At 32.7% G+C, this 24,293-nt stretch overlaps 1 protein-coding gene across 1 annotated transcript in view; it reads right to left on the bottom strand.

Moving 5' to 3' along the window:
* Window positions 1-24,293, bottom strand: part of LOC126889868 (dynein axonemal heavy chain 8) — a 424,246-nt gene that overhangs the window by 240,454 nt on the left and 159,499 nt on the right. Inside the window, exons 24-29 of the mRNA XM_050658553.1 lie at window positions 23,135-23,306; window positions 22,897-23,050; window positions 22,707-22,837; window positions 16,735-16,965; window positions 9,537-9,742; window positions 7,302-7,522 (exon numbers count right to left, since the gene is read on the bottom strand). Of these exons, the coding sequence (XP_050514510.1) occupies window positions 7,302-7,522; window positions 9,537-9,742; window positions 16,735-16,965; window positions 22,707-22,837; window positions 22,897-23,050; window positions 23,135-23,306 (1,115 nt within the window). The remainder of the gene's footprint in view (window positions 1-7,301; window positions 7,523-9,536; window positions 9,743-16,734; window positions 16,966-22,706; window positions 22,838-22,896; window positions 23,051-23,134; window positions 23,307-24,293) is intronic.

Raw genomic sequence — 24,293 nt, 5'->3', positions numbered from 1 at the left:
CTAATTAGGGGGTGATTTTCTCGATTTTTTTACCAAAACCAAAAGGGACTAACTTTATTTTGAGCGTAACTTGTTTAATTTTGATGCTAGAATTTTTTTATAAAACAAAAATGAAGCTTTTTTTAAACACTTTAAATAAGTTGTAATGAGTTTTCCCCGAAATGTGCTTCATTTTTGGTTATTTCACGTTAAATTATTCCATTTGGAATTTGACGAATATGAACCTATTTTTCATTACGTATAACTCTGCTTCTACTAGGTGTAGAGACGTGGTATATACACCATTTTTTTGAATTTTTTACAGGCTATATTTTTGCTAAGAATGTTTTTTCCACAAAATACTTACTATTTGAGTTATTTGCGAAAAACCGTCTAAAAGCGTGGTTATTTTGTTGAAAAAGTGAACATATTCACTGCCAAATAACTCGATAAGTATTGACTTGGTGAAAAAACTCTATAGAACAAAAGTTACTTAAAATTAGCCAGTTTATCGATTTCCTGACTTTCTTTGGACGAATATTTTTTCACCCCCAAGAGGGGGTGAAAACCACCCCAGGGCAAAAGCACATATCGGCACAATATTATTTTTTTTCTTTGACTTGTTAGCTATGTGTATGCCAAATTTCATGTCAATCCAAGCGGTTATTTAAAATTTAGAGGTTTTGCAATATTTTACCGTTAAAGAACGGACTATCAGAACAACATTAAGAAACAGGGATGAAATGGTAAAAAAAATAACGTAAAAATGGATCCAAAAGGGAGAAAAACAAATTCAAATAATCTGCTGTGCAGACGATGCAATACTAATCTCTTAAAGTGAAGATGGTTCACAATTTCCTCATATGATTTTATTTCAGAAAATTTAACGTGTTTATTTAAAAAAAAAAACAAAATGCATGGTTATAAGAATAAATCCAATAAGATGTAAGTTAGAGCTGGAGGGTTAGATAATATAACAAGTGGTGGTGAAAAATCGATGGTAAGACACTATGGGACAAACCTAGAAGCACAGATATACGACAGAAATGCAAGATGGAGAACATTAACACGTTGACGGACAGTGCGTCAAATATATAAGCAAGTGTTTTGACACTATATGTATTTTACAAAGTAGAATAGGGAAAATGCAACGTCTATAAATAGACGTTGTGTCACATTACATCAATGGAAATTAGACGTTTATAATAGACGTTCTGTCCGTCAACGTGTTAATAACTGGGTAAGAAACAGAGGAGTAGAATGAGTTAAGTCTCTACAAAAAGAAGAAAAAAATAAATTATAAAATCTGAAAAACTATTTAAGTTACACAGGGTGTCCCCGAAAATAGTGCGCTCCTTTAAGGTATGGATATAATACACAATTTAGAACAAAGCCCTATAACATTTTTTTAACTTAACCGTTTTAATTTAAGTCAACCGTTTCCAAGAAAAAAATTATATTGTTCTTCAGTTAAGTGAATTTATGTTGTTCTGAAGTTATTTCCTTGTGGACTTTTCTAATCAACTATTTTAAATGGAAATAAAGCCACAATTTTACTAAAAAAAATAATGATAAATGAAACCAATTGTGTCGCAAATTCCTCGGTAGAATGTGGTTACCCATACTTAGTGATGTGCCGTGGGTATTTACCCGATGGGTAAATATATAAATACCGGGTATTTACCGGGTAAATACCCAAAAATATATTTACCCACTCAAATTTGGGTTTTTTCCTCTTTTTAACCTTAACTTTGTTTTTAAAGATTTTAAAAGCTTGCAAGCAGGCAACCCGCATTTTGTCACACGGTTTGCGCTGGCTGTGGGCCTGCCGGAGTAGACAAAGCATGCAAGAAAAATAAAATCAAACCTAACCTCGTTTTTTTCGCGTTTTTCTTATATTTATTTCGAATTCTTCCACTTGCACCCCTTATACCCCGTTATAAACATGCCACGTAAAAAGCATGGCGTTTGGAAAATGTGGAACATTGACGAGAATAAATCTGTTAGTTGTAATTGAAGTGTTACAAGATTGCGAATGTGAATAAAATGACTGGCCATATAAATAAGTGCCACAAGTGTCCCAAGGAAGCAAAGAAAATGATCAACATAAAATCAGCTTAAACTTTCGAGTCAGCCAAGGTTGAGCACAGAGATAGAGAAACTGAGCAGGTAGGTTTAAAATTCAACTAAAACTAAAAATGACAATTTTTTGACCATATAAACTTTTACATATGATAGTCCAATTAGTCAATGGCTAATCAAGGTTTAAGGCCTCCGCCTAACTAGCCTTGGCTCATTTTCACGCTCATTATGTTTAAGTGAAAAATCAAATAATTGAATTGTTTAACCTTCCGATGACCAACCTTTTTTTGTTGCACGGATGACCAAGGGGAGACAATTAACAAAAAAAAAATGATTTTTTATGGCATGGACTTTATGTCATTCAGCCAGTCACAACATGAGTATTAGTGTCATGTGTAATGTGTAGTGTGTATGTTGAGTAAGTGTGTTGTTACTTTGCAAAGTCGATGTCATTAGCGTAAAACTACTTGGAATTACACATAATAGACGGTATTTTACTAAACATCAACTTCAGAATATATTTTTTATTCGTAAAATGTAGGGAATTTTTTTTATTTCAAAATATGAGGATATGTAGAATGATATTAAAGTCAAATAAAAAAATAATGAGTTAAAAATTGAAAATACTTTTGAATTTATTAAAGAAAAACATACGCTGGGGTCCAAATTTCCCCCGCTTGGTCATCCGAAGGTTAATTAAAAGGTAAAGGGTAAAGGCGTAAAGGTAAAAGTGACATATATTTTTTCAGCTCGATCTAGATGAAGATGTAGTCATTGATCCACCACAATATTTGAATCCAAGCACGCCTGCGAGAGAAAACCGTCCAAGTCCAAGTTCATCATGTCTATCTTCTTCATCCATGTCAGGAATGTCAGGATGTGCTTCAGGGTATTCCATTCCATTTAGTACACACATTCCAGAAACTCCAATGAAGTCAATGAGAAACAGGACTTACAGGACCCCTAGCTCAATATCTTTTTCACCTCATGCCTCTGCGGTTCCCTCTGCCTCTGGACGACAAATTGATTTGAAAGGATTTCTGGACACGATGAGTGCTCAAGAAAATGTAAGTTTATTTTAAAACCTTTTGTATAATGAAATTGCCGTGTTTCCTTTTGTAGTGTAAAGTGTAATATTCTTCTTTTTGTTTTCAGAGCAATCTAAATCAATCTTTGGCCGAAGCGATTTTCATAAGTGGATCACCATTATCTTTAGTAGAACACCCCTTATGGATTGATTTTTTCAAGAAACTAAGACCTTCATATAAACTTCCTATGAGGGAATGTGTGTCCACTACTTTATTGGATAAAGAATATAACCGAATGAAAGCTGATCTTAGCTCCGATTTGGCTATTGCCAAAAATTTACAGCTTCAGTGTGATGGCTGGAGCAATATACGGAAGGAAAGTTTTGTAAACTTTGTAATATCAAAGCCTGAGCCAATTTTTGTTGAGTTTATTGCTACTGAAGAAAATAAACACAAGGGAGACTATTTGTGTAGAAAAATGTCAGAAATCATTGAGAAATACAACTCTGAGAAGTTCCTTGTAGTCATTGGGGATAATGCAGCCAATATGAAACGAGCATTTATTTTATTGACTGAAAAGTATGACCATCTTGTACCCTTGGGATGCCTTTGTCATACCTTACAGTTACTCTGTAATGACATAGTTAACTGTAAATCAGCAAAAACATTCTTCAACAGTTGCACAGAGATAGGGAAATGCCAAAAAAATGTTCATATATTAAATGCCCTGTTTACCAAGATTAACAAGGAGAAAAATATAACAGTCAGTCTAAAATTGCCAGTGAAAACCCGCTGGCGTAGTTTTCTTGATACTCTACAAAGCCTTCTTGCTGGCCAGAGCACACTGCAAACATTAGCAGTAAATGAACAGGCCACAGACTGTTTACCAAGAGAACTAAAGTCTCGAATTTTAGATAACAATGTTTTTTGGATTCGAGTTGAGAAATTAATATTAACTTTACAACCAATTGTAATTTTAACAAAACAATTTGAATCAAATGCATGTTTAATCCATAAAGTGCATTACGCTTTTAACGATTTGCAGAAAAATCTTGTCCTTTTATTACCACAATCCTCACTTAAAAAAGCCAAGGAGAATACTATTTTACAAAAAATTGAAGAGAGGAAGCATAATATGGCTCTAGGGCCAATTCATTTGGCTGCAGCACTATTAGATCCCTCGAGTCAGGGTTGCCATTTAACGCCAGTCGAGCATGTGGACGCAATGGAATTCATTCACAAAGTTGCTGACAAAATGAATATTGCCACTTCGGCTTCCAGTGACTTGGCCAATTATATTGCAAAGGATGGGCTATGGGGAAAATAATTTGTGTGGATTTCTGCAGCATCAGTATCGCCATTGGTATGGTGGAAAGGGATCTGCAAAAGTAGTCGTCTTTCGGAAGTTGCTGTTCGCATATTATCAGCTCCAGTTAGCTCTGCAGCAACTGAAAGATCGTTCAGTACGTTCAGTTGGATCCACAATAAAAAACGTAATCGTTTGACAAACACTAGGGCTGGGAAAATTACATATTTGTCTCACAACTGGAAATTACTACACGAAAACGAAAAAAGAAAACATGAAATTGATGAATTGACAACAGGCCAAGCTGAAGAGACACCAAATTCAAATAATGACTATATTGACCTCAGCGATGATGAGGGTGAAAATGAGAGTGAGATCAGTGAGATGGATATCCCGTATAGAGATGATAGCTCAACAGCTAGTGAGAATGAGAATCTCAGTGATTTAGATTTTAGTATGTAATATGTATTAATATTTCAATTTCTTGGAAAAAATTTTTGTTTATTAACAACTAATTTTTTAATAAAAAACCCATATAAATACCCAAATCGGGTAAAAACCCGGTAAAAACCCTGGGTATTTACCCAAAATATATTTACCGGTTATTTACCCATCACTACCCATACTAAAGGACGAAGTTAATAGAAAGAAAATACCACGATTAGTAAGTCAATAATATTATATCGAGTTAGTACGTATTTTATATAATGTAGTATGATTTATTTATCTATGTATTATTAATATTATTTATAATTTAAAATGACATATGTATAATAAGGTCAGAATTTGGTGTTAGTTTGAGAGTAAACTAAATGTAAGGCCTAATACTTACAATGTCGGGATAGTATCACGAGGTTTTTTTCCTGGTTTTCCCTCGTGATTTACTATGGAATCTCTAACGCGAGAATTTTACTGTCACCGTTGCATTTGGTTGTCTTTTTAAAGATAGATCACATGCTATGATTTTTTTGTGACGGATATTCTTGAGTTGTGGTTGTTTTCATGTAATCGAATGAACTGTCTTTTAGTAAAGTCGTCCCAGGAACGCAACTCATAAATATTGGCAATACCATTTTAAAGTCTTCTACTTTAAAATGTATAATATATGTCTGAATTGCCGATATAAATGAGTCAGATTAACTTAATTATTAGAAGAATTTTTTATTAAGCAACAAAATTTTTGTTGGATTTATTGATAATTTGTATTTTGAAAACGGCATCCGATTTGGACTTCGAAACGTTAATAAAATCATTTTTTAGTAAAATTGTGGCTTTATTACCATTTAAATTAGTTGATTAAGTGAATTTATATTGTCATAAATTTAAATGACATGGCAACGTGTCGTAGAAGAACTTGTTGTCACTGTGGAAATTTAACCCTAATCGAACCCTTTGTTTATTTACTTTTTGAGGTGTGATTTTTGCGGCATGTGATTTTGGGGGTGTTGACATCCCTAGGTACGTAACTGCAAAATAATTATTTCTTGCTTTAGCAATGTGCCATTTTTGCTATTATCTAAATTAATTAAGGTTTTATAATTAAGGCTCGAAATTTTACATAAATTATAACTTTTACTTAAGTAACTATGGTTTAATTCCTAAAATGTAAATGCACCTAGGAAAAATTATTTGTACCTAATGTTTTTCAGAAATCTATTGAAATATGGAATAATTTTAAACGAATTAATAAAATGTGAATTATTTACAATAAGAAACACTTTATCTTTTTACCAAACTAGTCCTATGTATTTACTAAGCTTTAAAGCTGTTGAATACAAAGAGTTTTAACTGAATTACCTAGTTGAAATTTAAATACAACAGACAACGTTTATTTTTTTATATGCTCGTATATACGTAATTTAGTTTTTAAATTATGCTCAGACTATCAGTAGTTTGTTTACTTGTGATCAAAAATTAATTTAGATGTTTGTACTTAATCGACAATAATTTTTATAATAAATGTTCAAAGTGAGCTCCAAATACGCGAACACATGCATCGATACGACAAATCTAGTTTTTAGTAATGCCATAGTTAGCTAAATTATATTGGATAATTTCTGCATCATCAAAAATTCGTTTCTGTAATTCAAATTCTGTTTGGATTTCATGTCGGTTATCATACACTAACGGTTTCAGATGTCTCCAAAAATAAAAATTCAGTACATTGAATTCGGGACTTCGTTTGTGGCCACAGAATGAGTCTATTCCTACCAATTCAACAATGAGGATAAGTGGTATCCAGAAGATTTTTCACAGCACTTGGCTCCGTCGTGAAGAAACCACATTTCACATCGTGGCGACAACGTGGCCAAGTACCGGCAAAACATTTTAAAAGAAATTTATAAGCCTATCCATTTAGTGTTCTGGGTAATTTATAAAATATTGCACCCTTTACCCGTTCTGCATCCTTTACAAAGTAACGGATATAATATTTGTTTAATACCCAAAATACCTACTTGTTAAGAAATAAGAAGTAACCGCTCTTTTGGTACAGAATAAAACTAGATAACTAATTACGCGAAATATCCAATGTCAATAACATAGAACAAACCAAATTCTTGGTTTAGACGACCAATTCCTGGACGACCACGGACGGGGTGAAAAGTGTAAACACTAGGCCCCTGCAGAAGTGGATATCGGTTTGGTTGATATTTACATTATTTTACCTACCAGATATAACTGACCTACAAACCTACTATTTTTAATTGTGTCTATCTTTAAATGTTTAAATTGCACGTTGTTGCCAGACTTCAATTTGCATATCAAAATATATTTTTGTTTTTTGGTGAAACGGCCGAATTTAGAAAAAAAAGTTATAACACTTTTTTGCTCTACACTGTGCCCTCTACCTATACTTTTAAGGAACGCTCTATTTTCGGGGACACCCCGTATAGATGGAAACTTACAAATAGCCTGAGCCAAAGTTATGTAACATCTGTCAGTTAAAGGGGTGATCGCCAGCCTCTCTGTTATTCCTAAATATTCGTTTTGGTATAAAAAGATGACGTCTGTAATTTTCACAGTTATATCATCCGTCTCTTCATCATAGTAAAACCTTGTCTGGCAAGCCCATTCAAAATCCAATAATGACTTAACTTTTAACTTGTAAATGTTGTCGAAAATGTCTCTAAAATAAGGTTATAATTTAATAATAGCGTTTAAACAATTCAAATGTGGCAATGTAAAACAAAATGATAAAATAAAAATAAATATTATGTTCCCTTAGAAATATATTAAAAATATTTAAAATATTAAAAAATACATTAAAAACTTATGATAAAGACATAATTAGTATCTGGAATGTTCGTTTAAAGATGAAGGTACAGTGGAACCCCGATAAGTCGGCTCCCGATTACCCGGAAGTCCGGCTGACCCGGACCGATTTTTATCAGACAAACATTTCAACAATAAAAATGTAGGTTATATAATATGTAATATAATATTGTAGAGATAATGGGTATTTGTGTAATTTGAACTACATATACGATAGTAAAAATGACTCATGTGTACTGTGCAATGTGTATTGTGCACAGTGAGCATATTATATCTTTCATGTTATTTCAATTATAACGGAGTTTATCTGTAAGTATACCGTATTTTATTAATTTTTACCATTTTCTCCGGCTAACCCGGATTTTCGATAACCCGGATTGGCCGCGGTCCCGATTAATCCGAGTTATCGAGGTTCCACTGTACTACAAATAAAATGATATCTTTGCATGGTAAAATGATCATGAAAAGTAAGAGTTTTGTAACTAATAGGATCGGTACTACAGAGTATTAGTAGATGGAGAATTGATAATAGATGGGAAGCACTCAGTAAAATTATGGTTGGATGGATGAACTTACTGTGATAGAAAAAATCCAATGAAGCTGAAAGGAAAATTCTTCTATGAAACAGCCATAATATCGGCTATGATGTACGAAACTGAATGTAGGGCAGTTAAAAAGAAAGAGAAACTACGAATGTATGTGCCGGAAATGAGAATGCTTAGATGGATAAGTCGTTTAACAAAAAAGGATAAAATTAGGAATGAGTATATAAGGGGACCACTAGGACGGCACATAATGCGATGGAGAGACAACATCCGAGCAGATCTCCGAAAAATTAACATTTGACCCTAGGTTGATGGAAGACCGAATAAATTGGAAGAAAGTTGTACAGTCAGCCAGTAGGTATCCACCCAGGATTGTAGCCCTACGTGATGATGATGATATATTAGGGAAGGTCTAGGGATGGCACCAATTATTGCCAAAATGAGGGAGAATAGATAAAGATGGTTTGGTCATGTTTAGAGGCTAATCACCCAACACGAAGTATTGCTGAACTGCGGCTTCTTAGAAGAAGTAGGAGAGAGAGGAAGACCAAAGAAGACCTGGGGATATGCTTAGGCAGGATCTGTCTGTAAACGGGACTGCTGTGATACGACACAATATATAAACTTATGGAGAAATACAATTGAGGCGTTCTTTGCAAAAACCCCAGTAGTCCTTTTTTTCCGAAAATGCCATCTATGGTTTGAAGGACTAATTACCTACGTTGCTTGCCTAAGAAACTTCCATTAAAGTTACAGTAGTCCAAAATATAAGCGACAAAAGTATAGGCGATTCCGCATAAACCCCATATGTCAAGCGCAATTCCCTTTGTTAATGACTATTGGTGTTTTTGCGGGAAACTTTATCGCTTGGCTGTCAGTAGGTTTTTATAGGTTAAAGTTCCTTCGAATAGTTGTGTTGTGTGATTTTATAAGTAAACACCATTTTTCGTTCATTTTTTATTTTGGTTTATTACTATAAATATCGTTTTTCCTATAAATTAATGAAAAATTCCTGCAAAAACCCCATAGGTCAAATGAATAAATGTCCTTTATAAATAAACAAAAGGAAAAAATAATGTTATTTATATTGTAAACTGTGTGTAATCATCAAAATAATAAATTACTAATTCGAGAATTTCCGTAAACTTAATAGGGTTCAATTAAATAACTTTTTTTTTTAAATATCTCCGATGTTGTAAAAAGTGACATATGGGGTTTTTGCAAAGAACGCCTCAATTAACGAAGCCGACCCCGCATAGGGAAAATGGAAATGAGAATTATGATGCTGAGATAGTAGTAAACAATGAAACAAACAATACTAACCGTTGATGAACGTGGATAGTAACCATGGTTTCAAATCTTATTCTTTGCATTTTTGTTAAATCTTTTGATGTAAGATCAATGAGAGCATTTAAGAGGTCGAGAAATCGTTTATTTGTAATTTTCATAGCCATTCTATCTACTCTTGCTTTCTTAATAGCAATTTCGGATTCTTTTGTCCACAATATTTGTATACCAACTAGTCCAGCCTAAAGAAAAAATGAGTTGTTATCGAATACTCTTACTTTAATAACCAACATTTATTGCTAAATTTTGATTAAATTAAAGCATTAAAAGACAAGCGTTTTTTTAGAGGTCCCGGGTTCAAATCCCGGACGATTCATGTTTTTTTTTATATTTTTGGTATCGTTTTAATAATTTTTTTTTAAAAGTGGTAGGTAAAGAAAGTTAGTTTAATATTTAAATAAAATACAAATAACCTGTTAAGTATATTAATTTCGTTGAAATCATAATAATAGAAGTATAACTTCTTACGTGCGTACAAAGTACACACACATTCTTTTTTGTATAAAACAATAGAAACTAAACTTATGACAAATTTTATAATGAGTGGAAATATAACTATTGATAATAATACCATACAAAAACAGACATTTACGAATATCTGGGACACGAGATAAAAATAAATAGAGACAATCAAAAACATGAAATAGAGAGGCGAATAGACCTTATATGGGCAGCATTTGGCAAACTAAGCCATATTCTAAAAAGTTGAATTCCCATGTCTATCTCAAGCGAAAGATTTATAACCATTGTGTTTTGCCTGTACAAACTTATGGAGCAGAGACTTTAACACTGACGCAAAAATCCGCATATAAACTCAGAGTTACACAAGAAGACATGGAACGTGCGATCAGGGCCGCGTTTAGGTCAATTGACGCCCTAGGCAATTCTCTAGTAACCGCCCTTCAATCATGTACCATTATTGCGAAAAAAAATTGCAGAAATTTGCAAAAACACTTGGATTTAATGGACCAAAATGGATTTAAACTACGATGTGTATATACGTATAACACAAAAAATTGGCATTCCAGTTCATCACATCAGAGACTTCTTTTCAAAAAAGACTTTTCAAAAAAAAAATTTCTTGACAAAATAGACAAATTGCACGTTCTTGCGTCATACTTGATCAGAAATTATTTTTAATTCTGGAAATTTTCCAAAATGACCTTTTAGCAGACACGTTGGCACCTGGGATGTACAAGTAAATGTGCAAAGCTATGTCAAAATTAGCGAAAATATCTTTCCATCCACTTAGTGCAGTCACTGAAGGTTTTCACCTCCGATATCATTGAACCTCCATCAATTTTTATGAAAATTGGTGAGTAGTTAGAGGATACCTCAAGGACTTGCGCTTTTACCGTGGTGGTGAATGCCACCCCTTCTCGGGGATGACATTTTTTTTAATTATTCCACAAATCGATAAAGATACAAATTCTAAGCCAAATTTGTTATATAAAGTTATTAATACAAATCAATACTTTTTGAGCTATTAAAGGTCAAAGATTTTATTTTTTCGTAAAAAAATGCCTATTTTGAAGCTGTTTTTCACGTAGAACTCAATAACTATAAGCTTTTACAAAAAAGTTATTCTTATTAAAATTGAAGATAATAAAAAGCTGAATACACTCCTTGCTTAAAGAACTAAACTAATGTTGATTGAAGGTGAGTTATGGTTAATTGAATGTATATTTTTTTCGACGAGTATATACCTACTAAACACTTGTCAAAGTACTTCGGATTACCTATTAAATAATGAGCTCCAGTAGAAGTCAATATGTATAAAATGAAATTAGAGATTCTTGTAGAGGCATCTTTAGACAAAACAATATTCTTACAATTCCTGGTCTGTATATATTTTCGTGTATAATGTATTTACATTGCAAAATTAATGAATTCAATAAATTTCAATTTAACCATGTTTATTCAACAAGATTCAGAGACAATCACTTTATGCTTCCACAACATCGTTCTGTTTTGTTGGAAGGTAGCACACATTATGCAGCCGTAAGTTTCTTTAACAAATTGCCAATAGATTTACGAATGAATTTACATCAGCCAAACTTTCGGAGGTGTGTACATCAATACATTTGTGAGCTAGAGCCATATTGTAAAAATAACTTTTAAGTATGTTTTGTCGTATTTATTAATTTATATACTTTTTTATATACTTTTTGTATTTACAATTTATATACTTTTTGTATAAACTTTGACTTGTCTCATACATGTACTTTGTACAATGTCGCATGTGATGAATAAATTTGACTTGACTTGAATATCATCACAATTAAGCAAGTTATGATGAAAATACCCTTTAGAACTTTTTAGGAAAAAGTGAAAAATAAAACATACACAATTTCCACAAAAACTAAAATTTATTGTAATTCTTAGAAGAATTTCTTTATATTAGCATAAATAATGATTTTAACAATTTTGACTGGTTTAAAATGCATAATACGTATTAAAAAAAAGATATAGTTTAAAAAAATCAGAATTTTTAAAATTATCGTAATTTTCATTTTCTTTTGACAATAACTCCAAAAATATTCAATATACGTAAAAGTGATATATATGTATAACCAAATTTTAATTTTCTCTATATTTTAACTTTATATACAACGATCACATCGATCACTTATTTTGTATTTGCTGTCTTTTTCTATAAATAACAAACGTTTGTTATAGAAAAAGATAGCAAATACAAAATAAGTGATTGATGTGATCGTTCATGGGTATTCTTTCATTTTTCCGACTGTAACTATATATAACTATAGGGTATATAACTATAGGGTAAATAATAACGTTATAGAAACGTTTAAACGAGATAGAAACGTTTAAAGCTTAAATTTTTCTGCGAGAACCATGTAACCAGGGCAATTTAACCTTTTATTTTTAAAAAAGTAAGGTGTTTAAAAGGTTAAATTTAACGTGGTTTAATAATCAATAAAATAAACTTTCAAATGGTGTTAAGGCAAATTTGATATCGTAAAAATTAACGTTAGTCAAAAAAAAATAACTTTTTTGGAAAAATTCTTAAGAGATAAATTTTGAAAAATAATTGGTGCATAAATTTTAATGGTATCAACTTGTTCGGGGGCTCATTTGATAGATATTTCTAAGTACTTTGACAAATTAATGTTTAATAAGGTTATGTTATAAAATGCATCATTTTCCCGTTATTTTGAATACTTAGATTTGGGTACTTGCCGAAAAAAAATATGCATTCAATTACCTATAACTCACTTTTAGTTAACTTTAATAAGTCTTTTCAGTAAGGAGTTTATTTTGGTAGTAATAATCTTTTTGTAAAATCTTATAGTTTTTGAGCTATTTATGAAAAATCGGTTAAAAACATGCATTTTTCTCACAAAAATTAAAACCTTTGATCTTTTATAACTCAAAAAGTTTTGATTTATTTTAATAACTTTATGTAACAAATTTTGCTTAGAATTTGCCTCTCTATCGAATTATGGGGATATTTTTAATAAAATAATTTTTACTCCCGAAAAGGGGTGACATCCACCCCCAGGGTAAAAGCGCAAGTTGACACCATGTCATCTTTGTTCCTTGAGATATCCTCTAACCACTACCCAATTTTCATGCAAATCGATGGAGGTTCAACGAAATCGGAGGTATTATCTCATATCCACCTTCAGTGACTGACCTAACTCTCTTTAAATATTAAGATATGTCAATTGGTGATTTTGTTGTGGTATCCAAATGCATTCTGAATGCATTCATGTTTGAATGATGTATCTTGTTCGTCTTTATTTTCTACCGGATTTTCAGCTTCTTTAATAATGTCTTCATTGCTTAATTTTGGCAAATCTGTTAATAACACGAAAACGTTGATAAATAAGTCGATAAGATTCCAGACGTCTATTCAGGTCTCTTATCAGAGTGTCGATTATAATATAAAATGTGTGGATTTTCGACTCATCACTAGCTGAAAAGTTTAGTACATCATCGGCTCCCTCGTCAAATTGAATTTTTCTTTTTCTCTTTCTTATTTCTTTATGTTTTATTTGGGCTCAATTTTTTGGCTTCCTTGTGCTAAAGTAATTTGAAAGAGTAATTTGAATACTCTTTAATGAGAGAACCCAGATCCATAATTTTTATATACAAATTATTTTTTGTACAGTATTTGTGCCGCCCTCTCATAATGTGCCGCCCTAGGCCACTGCCTTTATTGCTTAATGGATAAAGCAGCCCTGCGTGCGATGCTGAACGTGAGGCTTCGAGACCACATAACAAACCAACAAATCAAGCAAAAATCAGGAGTTCAAGACGTGATCGAAAGAGCTACGACGCTTAGGTGGAACTGGGTAGGGCACTTAGCTAGAACACAATATGGACGGTGGACAAGACAAATTATGGAATGGAGGCCCAGCAGTGGCGTGCGGTGATATTTTCGGAAGAGGAAGCGATTCAATAAGGGTTTAACAAATATTTTCTTACGAGGGTCGAGATCAAAATATATACCTACTTAATAGGTGTATACTGTATACCTAATGTATTACCTGTTAACTTATCAACTAAAAACAAGAACTACAAAAAATTAGGTATAGTGTTTAACCCAGTCTGAGAGACATGCACACGCCTTGAGAATGAGATTCGGGTGATACAAATTCATTGAGGCAAGGAGGATTTACTCTTATAAGCGGGCGTCACTCCATCCCGCCCCAATGCTTCATACTATCCACTTCCCCTCCGATAGCACTCTGATACGCTATATGGGCTCTCTATTAGCAAAGTGCTTATTATGTGGGAGTCCTGGATACAAGGACTCACAAACGAAATCCTACCCCGATCAATGCAGGTTAGTGACTAGTGACTTGGTATATCGTATATCTAGTGACTTATCATCGATCTTTACTGCTTGCTCAGGGTCGAGTCCCTGCTCCAGGCTTGGTTTCTTTAAACTTAAAAAGAAGAGTTCTATTCAAAATTGTTTTTATATTCCGATTTCGAATCACCTTTCATAACACACGACTTTCAACAATGTGACATTTATGCCCGGTTACACCAATAGATCTTAGGCTTAAGTCGAGAATATCATAAGAATTAATATAGTATAATTATAATATATTACAATAAGAATACCCTAATATAATAATAGATATAATTGATAATAAGGTAAGAATCTAAAATTATGGTGCAACGTAAGTGATACTCAATGAGGCCCTATCTTTAAGTAGAGCTTAGCTAAGCTGGAGCTTAAGATCTGTTGGTGCAACCAGGCATTATTTACTTATACTTGAGTCCTATTCTCTTATCAACCAATGCAAATTTTTTGTCGATAACATCGTCGTAAAATTTTGGATTTTCTGATAATTGTTTAATAAATGCACTCTTTTTCAATGGATGGGCTAACTTGGAAAGTCTGTCTTCACTTGTAAAATTTATTGTAAAACTTTCGATGCGTTTTAATACTGAAAAACTTCGTTCAACTGATGCACTTGTAGCTGGGATAGTTAGTACCTACTACTTAATTCGCACAACTTGCCCACTTCACACAGAAACTGATTTAAACCAGTAGTATTCAAGAAATTCAACCGATTCCTAAGTATTTCTTTATCACTAATAAATTTCAGGTGTTTTATAAATGACATTTAACTGAGAATGCAAAGCTAGATTATCAAAAAAAAATCATAATTTAATCGTACTGAATTAAATAGGTACATACCTCTGTGGGAGATTTTAATGAATTATAATTAGACATACGAAAATTACATAATTCTACATATTTTATTTTTTTAAAATTTTCAAAGTGCTAATTCATTTGTTGTAGAATATTATCAAAAATTTCGATGTATAAGTATAATCGTCGATAGGTCTCTCTTTCGCCGACAATATCAATCATCATTATTTTTCTTTTAGGTTCGCAGCCCATATTTTCAGCTTTATCCCAAATATTTTTGAACAGCTCATTTTTTTAATCATCATGTCATCAAATTGTCTTATACAAAATGCAATTCACTTGACTTCGTCTGTAAAATGTCGTAGATACTATAAAATATCAGTAAAAGGAAAAATCTCAAAATGTCAAATAAAATATTAGTAAAAATATTAAGCAAAAAAATGAAATCGAGCCATTTGTACCTAAATACCTACCCCTTATAGCAGCAGTATTAACAGACACCGCATCTCGTTTTCGGAATCGGAAGCGGTCGGACGAGCGCTTCTAGGCGTATCAAAATTCGCGTGAAAGGAACATCACTAGCGGGTGAGGTTATTAACCTTCCGATGGACCAACCTTTTTTTGTTACACGGATGACCAAGGGGGGAAAATGACCCCAGGCCAAAAATGTCAAAAATGACAACAAAAAAATGAAGTTTTTTTTTTTTTTAATTTTTAATTTTTTTTTGGCATGAACTTTATGTCATTCAGCCAGTCACAACATGAGTATTAGTGTCATGTGTAGTGTGTATGTTGAGTAAGTGTCTTGTTACTTTGCAAAGTCGACGTCATTAGTTTAAAACTACTTGTAATTACACATAATAGACGCTATTTTACTAAACATCAACTTCCGAATATATTTTTTATTCGTAAAATATAGGGAATTTTTTTTATTTCAAAATATGAGGATATCTAGAATGATATTAAAGTCAAATAAAAAAATAATGAGTTAAAAATTAAAAATACTTTTGAATTTATTAAAGAAAAATATACGCTGGGGTCACAATTTCCCCCGCTTGGTCATTCGAAGGTTAAACCCGGACCAATTTTTGAACGGGACAAATGCATGACAAGCAGCGATTTTGAGATGCGCTTCCGTCAGGACCGGACTGAATCGTTGAATTGTGTGCTTATTTGAGACCGTTCGTATGCGATCAATTTTTAATAATGTTTCAATGCCTATTAGTTACATAATAGATTACTTAGATTAGGGAAACATTGTTGATAATTAAATACTAATTAATAATATATGTATTTTCTTATATGGAAGAATAGGGAAGCGGCGCTTCCCCCGCTTCCATGGACCGCACGCCTCTGAGGCTCAGAAACAATAAAAGAAGGAGAGGATGACCACCGACTAGATGGACTAACGACATAAAAAAAGCGGGAAACTCTTTCCTAGCGGCCCAGTGTAGAGATCACTGGAAAGAACTGAGGGAGCCTCTGTCCAATAGTGAACGCGATTGGCTGATTGATGATGATGATGATTATCTATGTTACCTGTCCACAAAAATGAACGAATCCAGATATGAAGTCGTATTCAGGATCATTAAAACACTGAGCCTGCATAGCACAGACGTTTTTGACGGTGTCTCTGACGGCATTAAGAAGATGGTTCAGCCAAATTTCGACACCTCCCTGGCATGTTACAGTTTTTTCGAATAATATTTTTTCTCCCAGGTCAGAGTTCATGGCTACTATTTCATCAGATTTTTTTTCATCAAAATCAACCTGAAACAAATATATTTTTATTATATCTTGCACTAGACTAATGAAGGTAAAAGCGATTAAATAAATCAACGATAGGTAAGAAGAAGATAAGTTAATAAAAAATCAATGGGAAAAAACCCAATAGTTGGCTGTATACCATAGTTTAAAAAACTCATACAGAAGTAAAAACTTCAACTTATTGCATGAAGTATTTCCACGTTAGACTAAAGCAAATAGGTTAAAATTGTGACTGTTAGAAAGAAAAACATGTGGGAATACTTACATTCTGCTGAGTAGTTTGAAACTAGCACACTATTCAAAGTGGTAACACATAATATATGGTTAAAATATCTTATTTTGGCAAAACATGGTGACTACAAGTCGATGTTATTAGATATAATAGAACACATGCTCAAAGGGCAACATGGTTCGCTGCTCGAAAATGCTAGGTACTTGCCAGTTCAGTGGGCACAGACCAACTGAGAAATTAGGAAATGGACATTCAATATGACAAGAGTGACATGACATGACAAGATAAAACCAATTTTTGGTTAAAGTTTAAAAAGTGTAGTTTGGTTTTGGATTTGAAGCAAAATGTAAAAGTTGTTATTAAATATTTGAAAATGCAATTTCAATTATTTAAATATTATAATCTATTCTAAAGTCTCAATTAGCAACTCTATTCCAGAAAAACTTTTATAGATTTAATGTGGATTTAAAGAACGGGTTTTATAGATTTAATGTGGGTATATTTCATGTTTCAAAATATGACGTCATCGAATGCATATATACTGCTATCTCTAAATACTCTAACCAGTACCATCTTGTTAGGCAACCAACAATACATGTAATAAAAACCTCTTAAAACTCTGATTTTTGGTTTATTTAGCTTCATATTCTTCCACGTCAGTACATTAATTGTTTAGTTTAAAGTTTATTTCATTTCATTTAACTAAATTTAACTTTCATCTTGTCATTTCACATTCGATGACGTCATATTTTGAAACATGAAATATTCCCACGTTAAATCTAAAAAATCCATAAGTTTTTCTGGAATAGAGAGTTGCTAATTGAGACTTTACAATAGATTATAATATTGAAATAATTTAAATTGCATTTTCAGATATTTAATAAAAACTTCTACATTTTGCTACAAATCCAAAACCAAACTACACTTTTTAAGCTTTAACCAAAAATTGGCTTTATCTTGTCATGTCATGTCACTCTTGTCACAGAATATATAACCACACAGAAGCGAATCTGACTGTCGTTTCCATTGATTTTGTTGGGACCGAAATATTTGACCTTGTGCACCAGTTACAGAATAGAACTTGATGTTCTAAGGAATAGACCATTCAAAATTAGGTAATATTTTTGACACATAGTTATTAATTAAATAGGAAGTGTAAAATTTAACTATAGAATATAAATAAAATATAAAATAAAACATATATAAATATAAAATTTAACTATAAACAACTGCCACGTCAATCGCAAAAGTGAGGTTGCACCAGTTACGTTGACACATGAGCATGAAAATTATGTTACCGTTTTCGGCAGGAGTTTCGCTTCTGTATGGTTATTTATTCTGTGCTCTTGTCATATTGAATGCCCATTTCCTAATTTCTCAGTTGGTCTATGCCCATTGAACGGGCAAGTACCTAGCATTTTCGAGCAGGGAACCATGTTGCTCTTTGAGCATGTGTTCTATTATATCTAATAACATCGACTTGTAGTCACCATGTTTTGCTAAAAAAAGATATTTAAACCATATATTATGGGGTTACCACTTTGAGTAGTGTGCTAGTTTCAAACTACTCAGCAGAATGTAACTATTCCCACATGTTTTTTCTTTCTAACAGTCACAATTTTAACCTTTTTGCTTTAGTCTAACGTGGAAATACTTCATTCTAGGCACTGAAGATGTTCTGAATTAGAACGAAAACGTTTTTGCAATCCATTTGGATTACTTTTTAGATAGTTTTTCAATTAACCATTTTATACCAGAATACAAGTTGAAGTTTTTACTTCTGTATGAGTTTTTTTATAAGTTAATACATTTTAGTCCAGTGTAGAGTGCGTTAGTGTATCATATATTATTTCTCATATTTCTAGCTTATGTTTACTTCCTTTCAGGTTCCTCTTACAACAGTCAATAGGGAACAAACATGAAAAATGTCTACAGGGTTTTGAAGGCCCTAAATGGTAGATGAAGGATAACTGATGATAATTCCGTAAAGACATGCAGCTGACGTGCAGCTAATTTTGTTTCTTTTTTTTTTAACAATTATAAAGAAGGAAAAAATTAGTTTTTTTTTAATACAAAAATTTTCCTGTGCATTTGGAGAAAAATGTTTCAAGTATATTTTGTTGATCTTAAAAGGTTCTTTGATTTGTTAGTTGGCTATTTATATTGATAATATATAGACGCAACATTTTGAGCCAATCTGTTTTAAATGCATTTATTTTTTTCGAATCCTGACAAAACTAATAAGTATTTTTGAATAATTTAAACGCAGAAAGAAAGATTCCATTATTATTATGACGGCTAAAAGTCATTGCAGAGGGACAAAAAAGAGAAAATTTAGTGTGATTTAATTTTAAATAACTCATTCAAAAGATACTTTTTGTTTATTCTAAGGGACTTTCGATACTCCGAATAATGTAACATTTCATTCTGCATTTAAACTTTCAAAAAGACTGATTAGATTACTCAGGATTCGAAAAAAAAAATTAATGCACATTTAAAATACATTGGCCCGAAATTTTTAGTCTACGCACTTAAAAATAACGGTTGGTAATATAAAAGTAAAAATTTAGAACTGTATGTATCTGTCGGTTTCACTTCATATAAAATTAAGAAAAAGCAGTTTGCCCAAAAAAATAAAAATCATGGCGACAACCCCCCTTTTCACTTAGTTTGGTCGTACTAAATTAGAAACCTTCGCGGGCTCATTCACAACAACTTTGCTAATAGGCCTGGATCCCGCGTACCAAAAAGAAGTTGATTAATAGCAAGCTGAAAATTTGTTAATAGCTTAACGTTGTCTGGTCAGACAAACTTTGATGTACGGGGACACTGGAACAGGGGAAGTTTTAATTGGAACGTGTCATCCTGACAAGTCTATGATTGTGAAAACTAACAGGTTGTTTTTATCTAACAGTAAAACACTGAAAACGTTTGTTTTCTATACTTCCACAAAATTTATTATAACTATGTGACTACAGCTGTTTCGGCAGAGTGCCTTTCTCAAGTGATTTAGTTTACTATGGGTTTGCATTTTAAAGTCTTTAACTGAAGATATTGAGGAATGGGGAGCTGTTTGTCTCGAGTTGGTCATTCAGAATTATATCTGTATTTTTTAATTTATTAATTTCCATAGATTCTAATAAAGATAGCTTAAGGCCTTTATTTTGAATATGCAAAATTTGAAACTCTTCATTAAAAGAATGATTATGATCTAGAAGGTGAAGTGCGTATGTAGAAGTGTCTGTTTTTCTATTGTTGAAAGCCATTTTGTGTTCTGCTATCCGTTTGTCAAAGGTTCTGCCAGTTTGACCGATGTAAGTTTTCGGACAGTCACCACAAGTTAGTTTGTAGACACCACTCTGTAGTTGTTTTCTCTTTCAGCTCTTATTGTTCTTAATATATTTGCTTAAGTTGTTGTTAGTTCTGAAAGCTGGTATTATTCCTTTCTTTTTTATGTATCTAGCTACTTTTGTTGTTATCTTGCCAGTATATGTGATAGAGCAGAAGGTACTGGGTTCTTTCTGTGGTGGTGGATAGACTAATTTCAGGGCTTTCTTATGGAGTTTTTGGTTTAAAATTTTATTAATTGTTTGTTCGTTATAGCCATTGTTCACTGCTATTTGTTTAATGATGTTCAGTTCTATTTCGAAGTTATTTTTTGACATGGGAATATCTGTCAGTCTATGTATCATGCTATGGTAGGCTGCTAATTTGTGTTGTGTAGGATGGGATGATAAATTGTGTATAGTTGTGTCAGTATGTGTAGGTTTATGATATATGGAGAACTCATGTTTGTTTTGTAGTCTGGTAATTGTTACATCTAGCAAGTTTATGGACTTATTATGTTCTGTTTATATTCTAAACTCAATATTACTATGAAGTGAATTAATGTATGATAGAAATTGGTCAAGTTGCCTGTTAGTTCCTGTAAAGCATACTAGTATATCATCCACGTATCACCACCAATATAAGAACTGTTTAAATATGGGATGTTTAGAAATAGTTGTTTCAAGCTGGTTCATAAATATATCTGATAGCAATGGGCTTAGAGGATTACCCATAATAAGTCCTGCACTGTTGTTTGTGTATATTTGATTATTAAATTCAAAATAGTCTTGATTTATGCAAATTTCAAGAATGTGTAAAATTTCAGATGCAATGATCGGATTTGTATTATTATGGTCTAAAAGATTTTTAACTAGAACAAAAGTTTCTGTAGGAGGAACACTAGCGAAAAGATTTTTTACGTCAAATGAAATTAGTCTGGAGATGTTGGGCAATTGAAAATGTTGTATTTTATTAACTAATTCTAGTGAATTTTTTTACGGAGAATTTAGATGAAAATTTATTGTATTCTGTAATAATATCTGACAGTTTATATGACGGAGCTGTATAAAAAGAAACTACAGGCCTTATTGGGTGGTCAGGTTGTTTTTAAGTTTATTCAATAGCAAACATATATGAAAAAATGTTTGTCCGACAAAAATGTTGGGCATTTTAATGAGTCCGACACGTAGAACATGCCAAATGACAGGAATTATATTGGTGGTAAATAGAAGTGTGATTTTTGTAGATAGAAAGAGTAAATATTAGATGGTTCCCAAAAAATAACGGTTGGTAATAAAAGAGACAATTTAGAGTTGTATGTATCTTTTAGTTCCACATCATATAAAATTAAACAAAATATTTTGTCCAAAAAAAATAGAAAAAAGATTAATAAAGTAGGGAAACTCCTTTTTCACTTATAGGTCTGGATCCCGCGTATGAAAAAAAAGTTGATTAATAGCAAGCTGAAAATTTGTTAACAGCTTAAGGGTGTCTAGTCGGATAAACTTTGATATATGGGAACACTGGAACAGGGGCAGTTTTAATTGTGGAACAGGTTAAAAATTTGGAACGGTCAGACCACGAAAACGGTACATTTATTTTGTCCGACAGAATATACTTAAACTCTCCGAACAGAGATTAAGCTCTCATGAAAAAATCAGACTGCTATTTATCACCTGTCATAATTCCTGTCATTTGACATATTCTACATGTTCCACTCATTAAAACGCCCATTTGGTGATAAATAGCAGTCTGATTTTTGCATGAGAGTTTAATCTCTGTTCGGAGAGTATAAGTCTGTTCTGTCGGACAAATTACGTGTGCCGTTTTCGTGGTCTGACCGTTCCAAATTTTTAAGCTGTTCCACAATTAAAACTTCCCCTGTTCCAGTGTTCCCATATATCAAAGTTTGTCCGACTAGACACCCTTAAGCTATTAACAAATTTTCAGCTTGCTATTAATCAACTTTTTTTTCATACGCGGGATCCAGACCTATTAGGTTGGTCGTACCAACTTAGAAACCTTCGCGGGCTCATTCACAACAACTTTACTACAGGCCATTATATGATCAAATTCATATTTTACGATTCTATATAAAGGACATACACATAAACATTCATTTTTATTATTTATATAGTTTTAGGATTTTTATTCACACTATTAAAATAATGATTAATTCTCTTACCCTACATACTGCATCGAACAAACTCAGCAAATGTCCCTGTATAGAAGTAGGATCTGAGCTCTGTCCCAAAATTTCTAGTAAAACTGGATCTGATATAAAGAAAAACCTTGGGAAGCACAATCGCTTTGATTCTAAAAATATAAAATGAGTAAATAATTGCGTATAGTTGTATTTTCAGGGTATTTTAAACCTAAGTATCCTGTTAGACTCTTTTGGCACGTTTCCAACTGCTCCAAAAGATGTGGAAGTAGTTGTCCCATAGTCTCGTCTCCAGTACAACACTCTACTGCATTAGGAATTTCATGGGCTCTCATCATGATTTTTATCCAGGATTTGTCTATATTCTACAAACAAATGCATGTGCAAATTTTGTGGAAAAACTGATTCACATAATCTATTATAACAATAATTACGTATTATTTACTTACACTGAATCTTTTAGCTTCTGCTGGCAACTGCCGAGCAATATCACCTCCCACAAATACTGCTTCCAGATATACCCATAAATTCTGTACAATCAACCACCTTTCTAGTATTTCTGAGGTATCTACTAACTTATGTACCCAAAGAGCGATATCTTTTTTGAAAGGAGCATTATATCTAAAAGTACAACAAGTTAAATCATATTTGTTGACAACTGACAGTTAAATGGGAGGATTAAGGTAAGAATATATATCGCCAGGTCAAGCCATAATTTTAAGTATATTATTTAATTGTATTTATTTAATACTGTGCTCTAGGAGGTTCTCCTTTAAAATCTGGACTTCTAGGAGTTCCTTTTTTCCTGTTTTGTCAAACAATAGAGAGCGGACAATGGAGCGGACTATCTCTAAAGTGTAGTATAGTAACATTGTAATATTAATGCTGACGGATGCAGACATCGCTTGTTACAACAACAAACCTCTGTGTGTGGCCGTACTATCACCAACAACCTACCACTACCATCCATGCGCGCTGAAAATGGATTACCGGCCGAGAGTATAGAAGCCATGCAAAGAATATATAGTGCCGTGCTTCCGTCATCTTTCTGTACCGCACCTCATCTTGGCTGAATATTGATAGGCCACCCCTCCCATCTTTGGGTATTGCCTAAAGACCTTCCTTTATCCTACCAAATTGAACACCGTTAGCATTTATTGCTGTTCCCAGTGTGTGTTCTTAAAAAACGTATTTGCCACTGTTACTACTACTAAGTACTACAATACTATCGGTTTACAGCGTTCTCCGACTCCTAACCGCCATTCTTCTCTGTTTAACCATAGACCTGGAGGAATTTCTCTTTCCTTTAGTACTTTTTCAATTGCTTCCCCAAAATTTTTTCGGCCTTCTCCTTTTCGTTCTCCCTTGTTAGTACACGTGGTGAGACCATTCACGTCTGAAAAAATTTCTGATTCGGTTTCTTTGTGGATTCCTATTCAAAAATGTCCCCTTTAAACAAATCTAAAGGGTGCCGGCGGAGTTTTTGGGCAGAAATTGCCAAAACAATTTTTTTAAACAAATACAAAAGATCACGTATTTTGCTCTAAAACATATATTTTTAGGCTTTTTGAGCTATTTTAAATCAGAAAAGTATCTTGTAATTTTTCT

The sequence above is a fragment of the Diabrotica virgifera genome, chromosome 8, assembly GCF_917563875.1.
Source record: "Diabrotica virgifera virgifera chromosome 8, PGI_DIABVI_V3a".
NCBI lineage: Eukaryota > Metazoa > Arthropoda > Insecta > Coleoptera > Chrysomelidae > Diabrotica > Diabrotica virgifera.
Note: the sequence above shows the minus strand (reverse complement) of the source record. Positions and strands in the feature narration are given on the sequence as shown.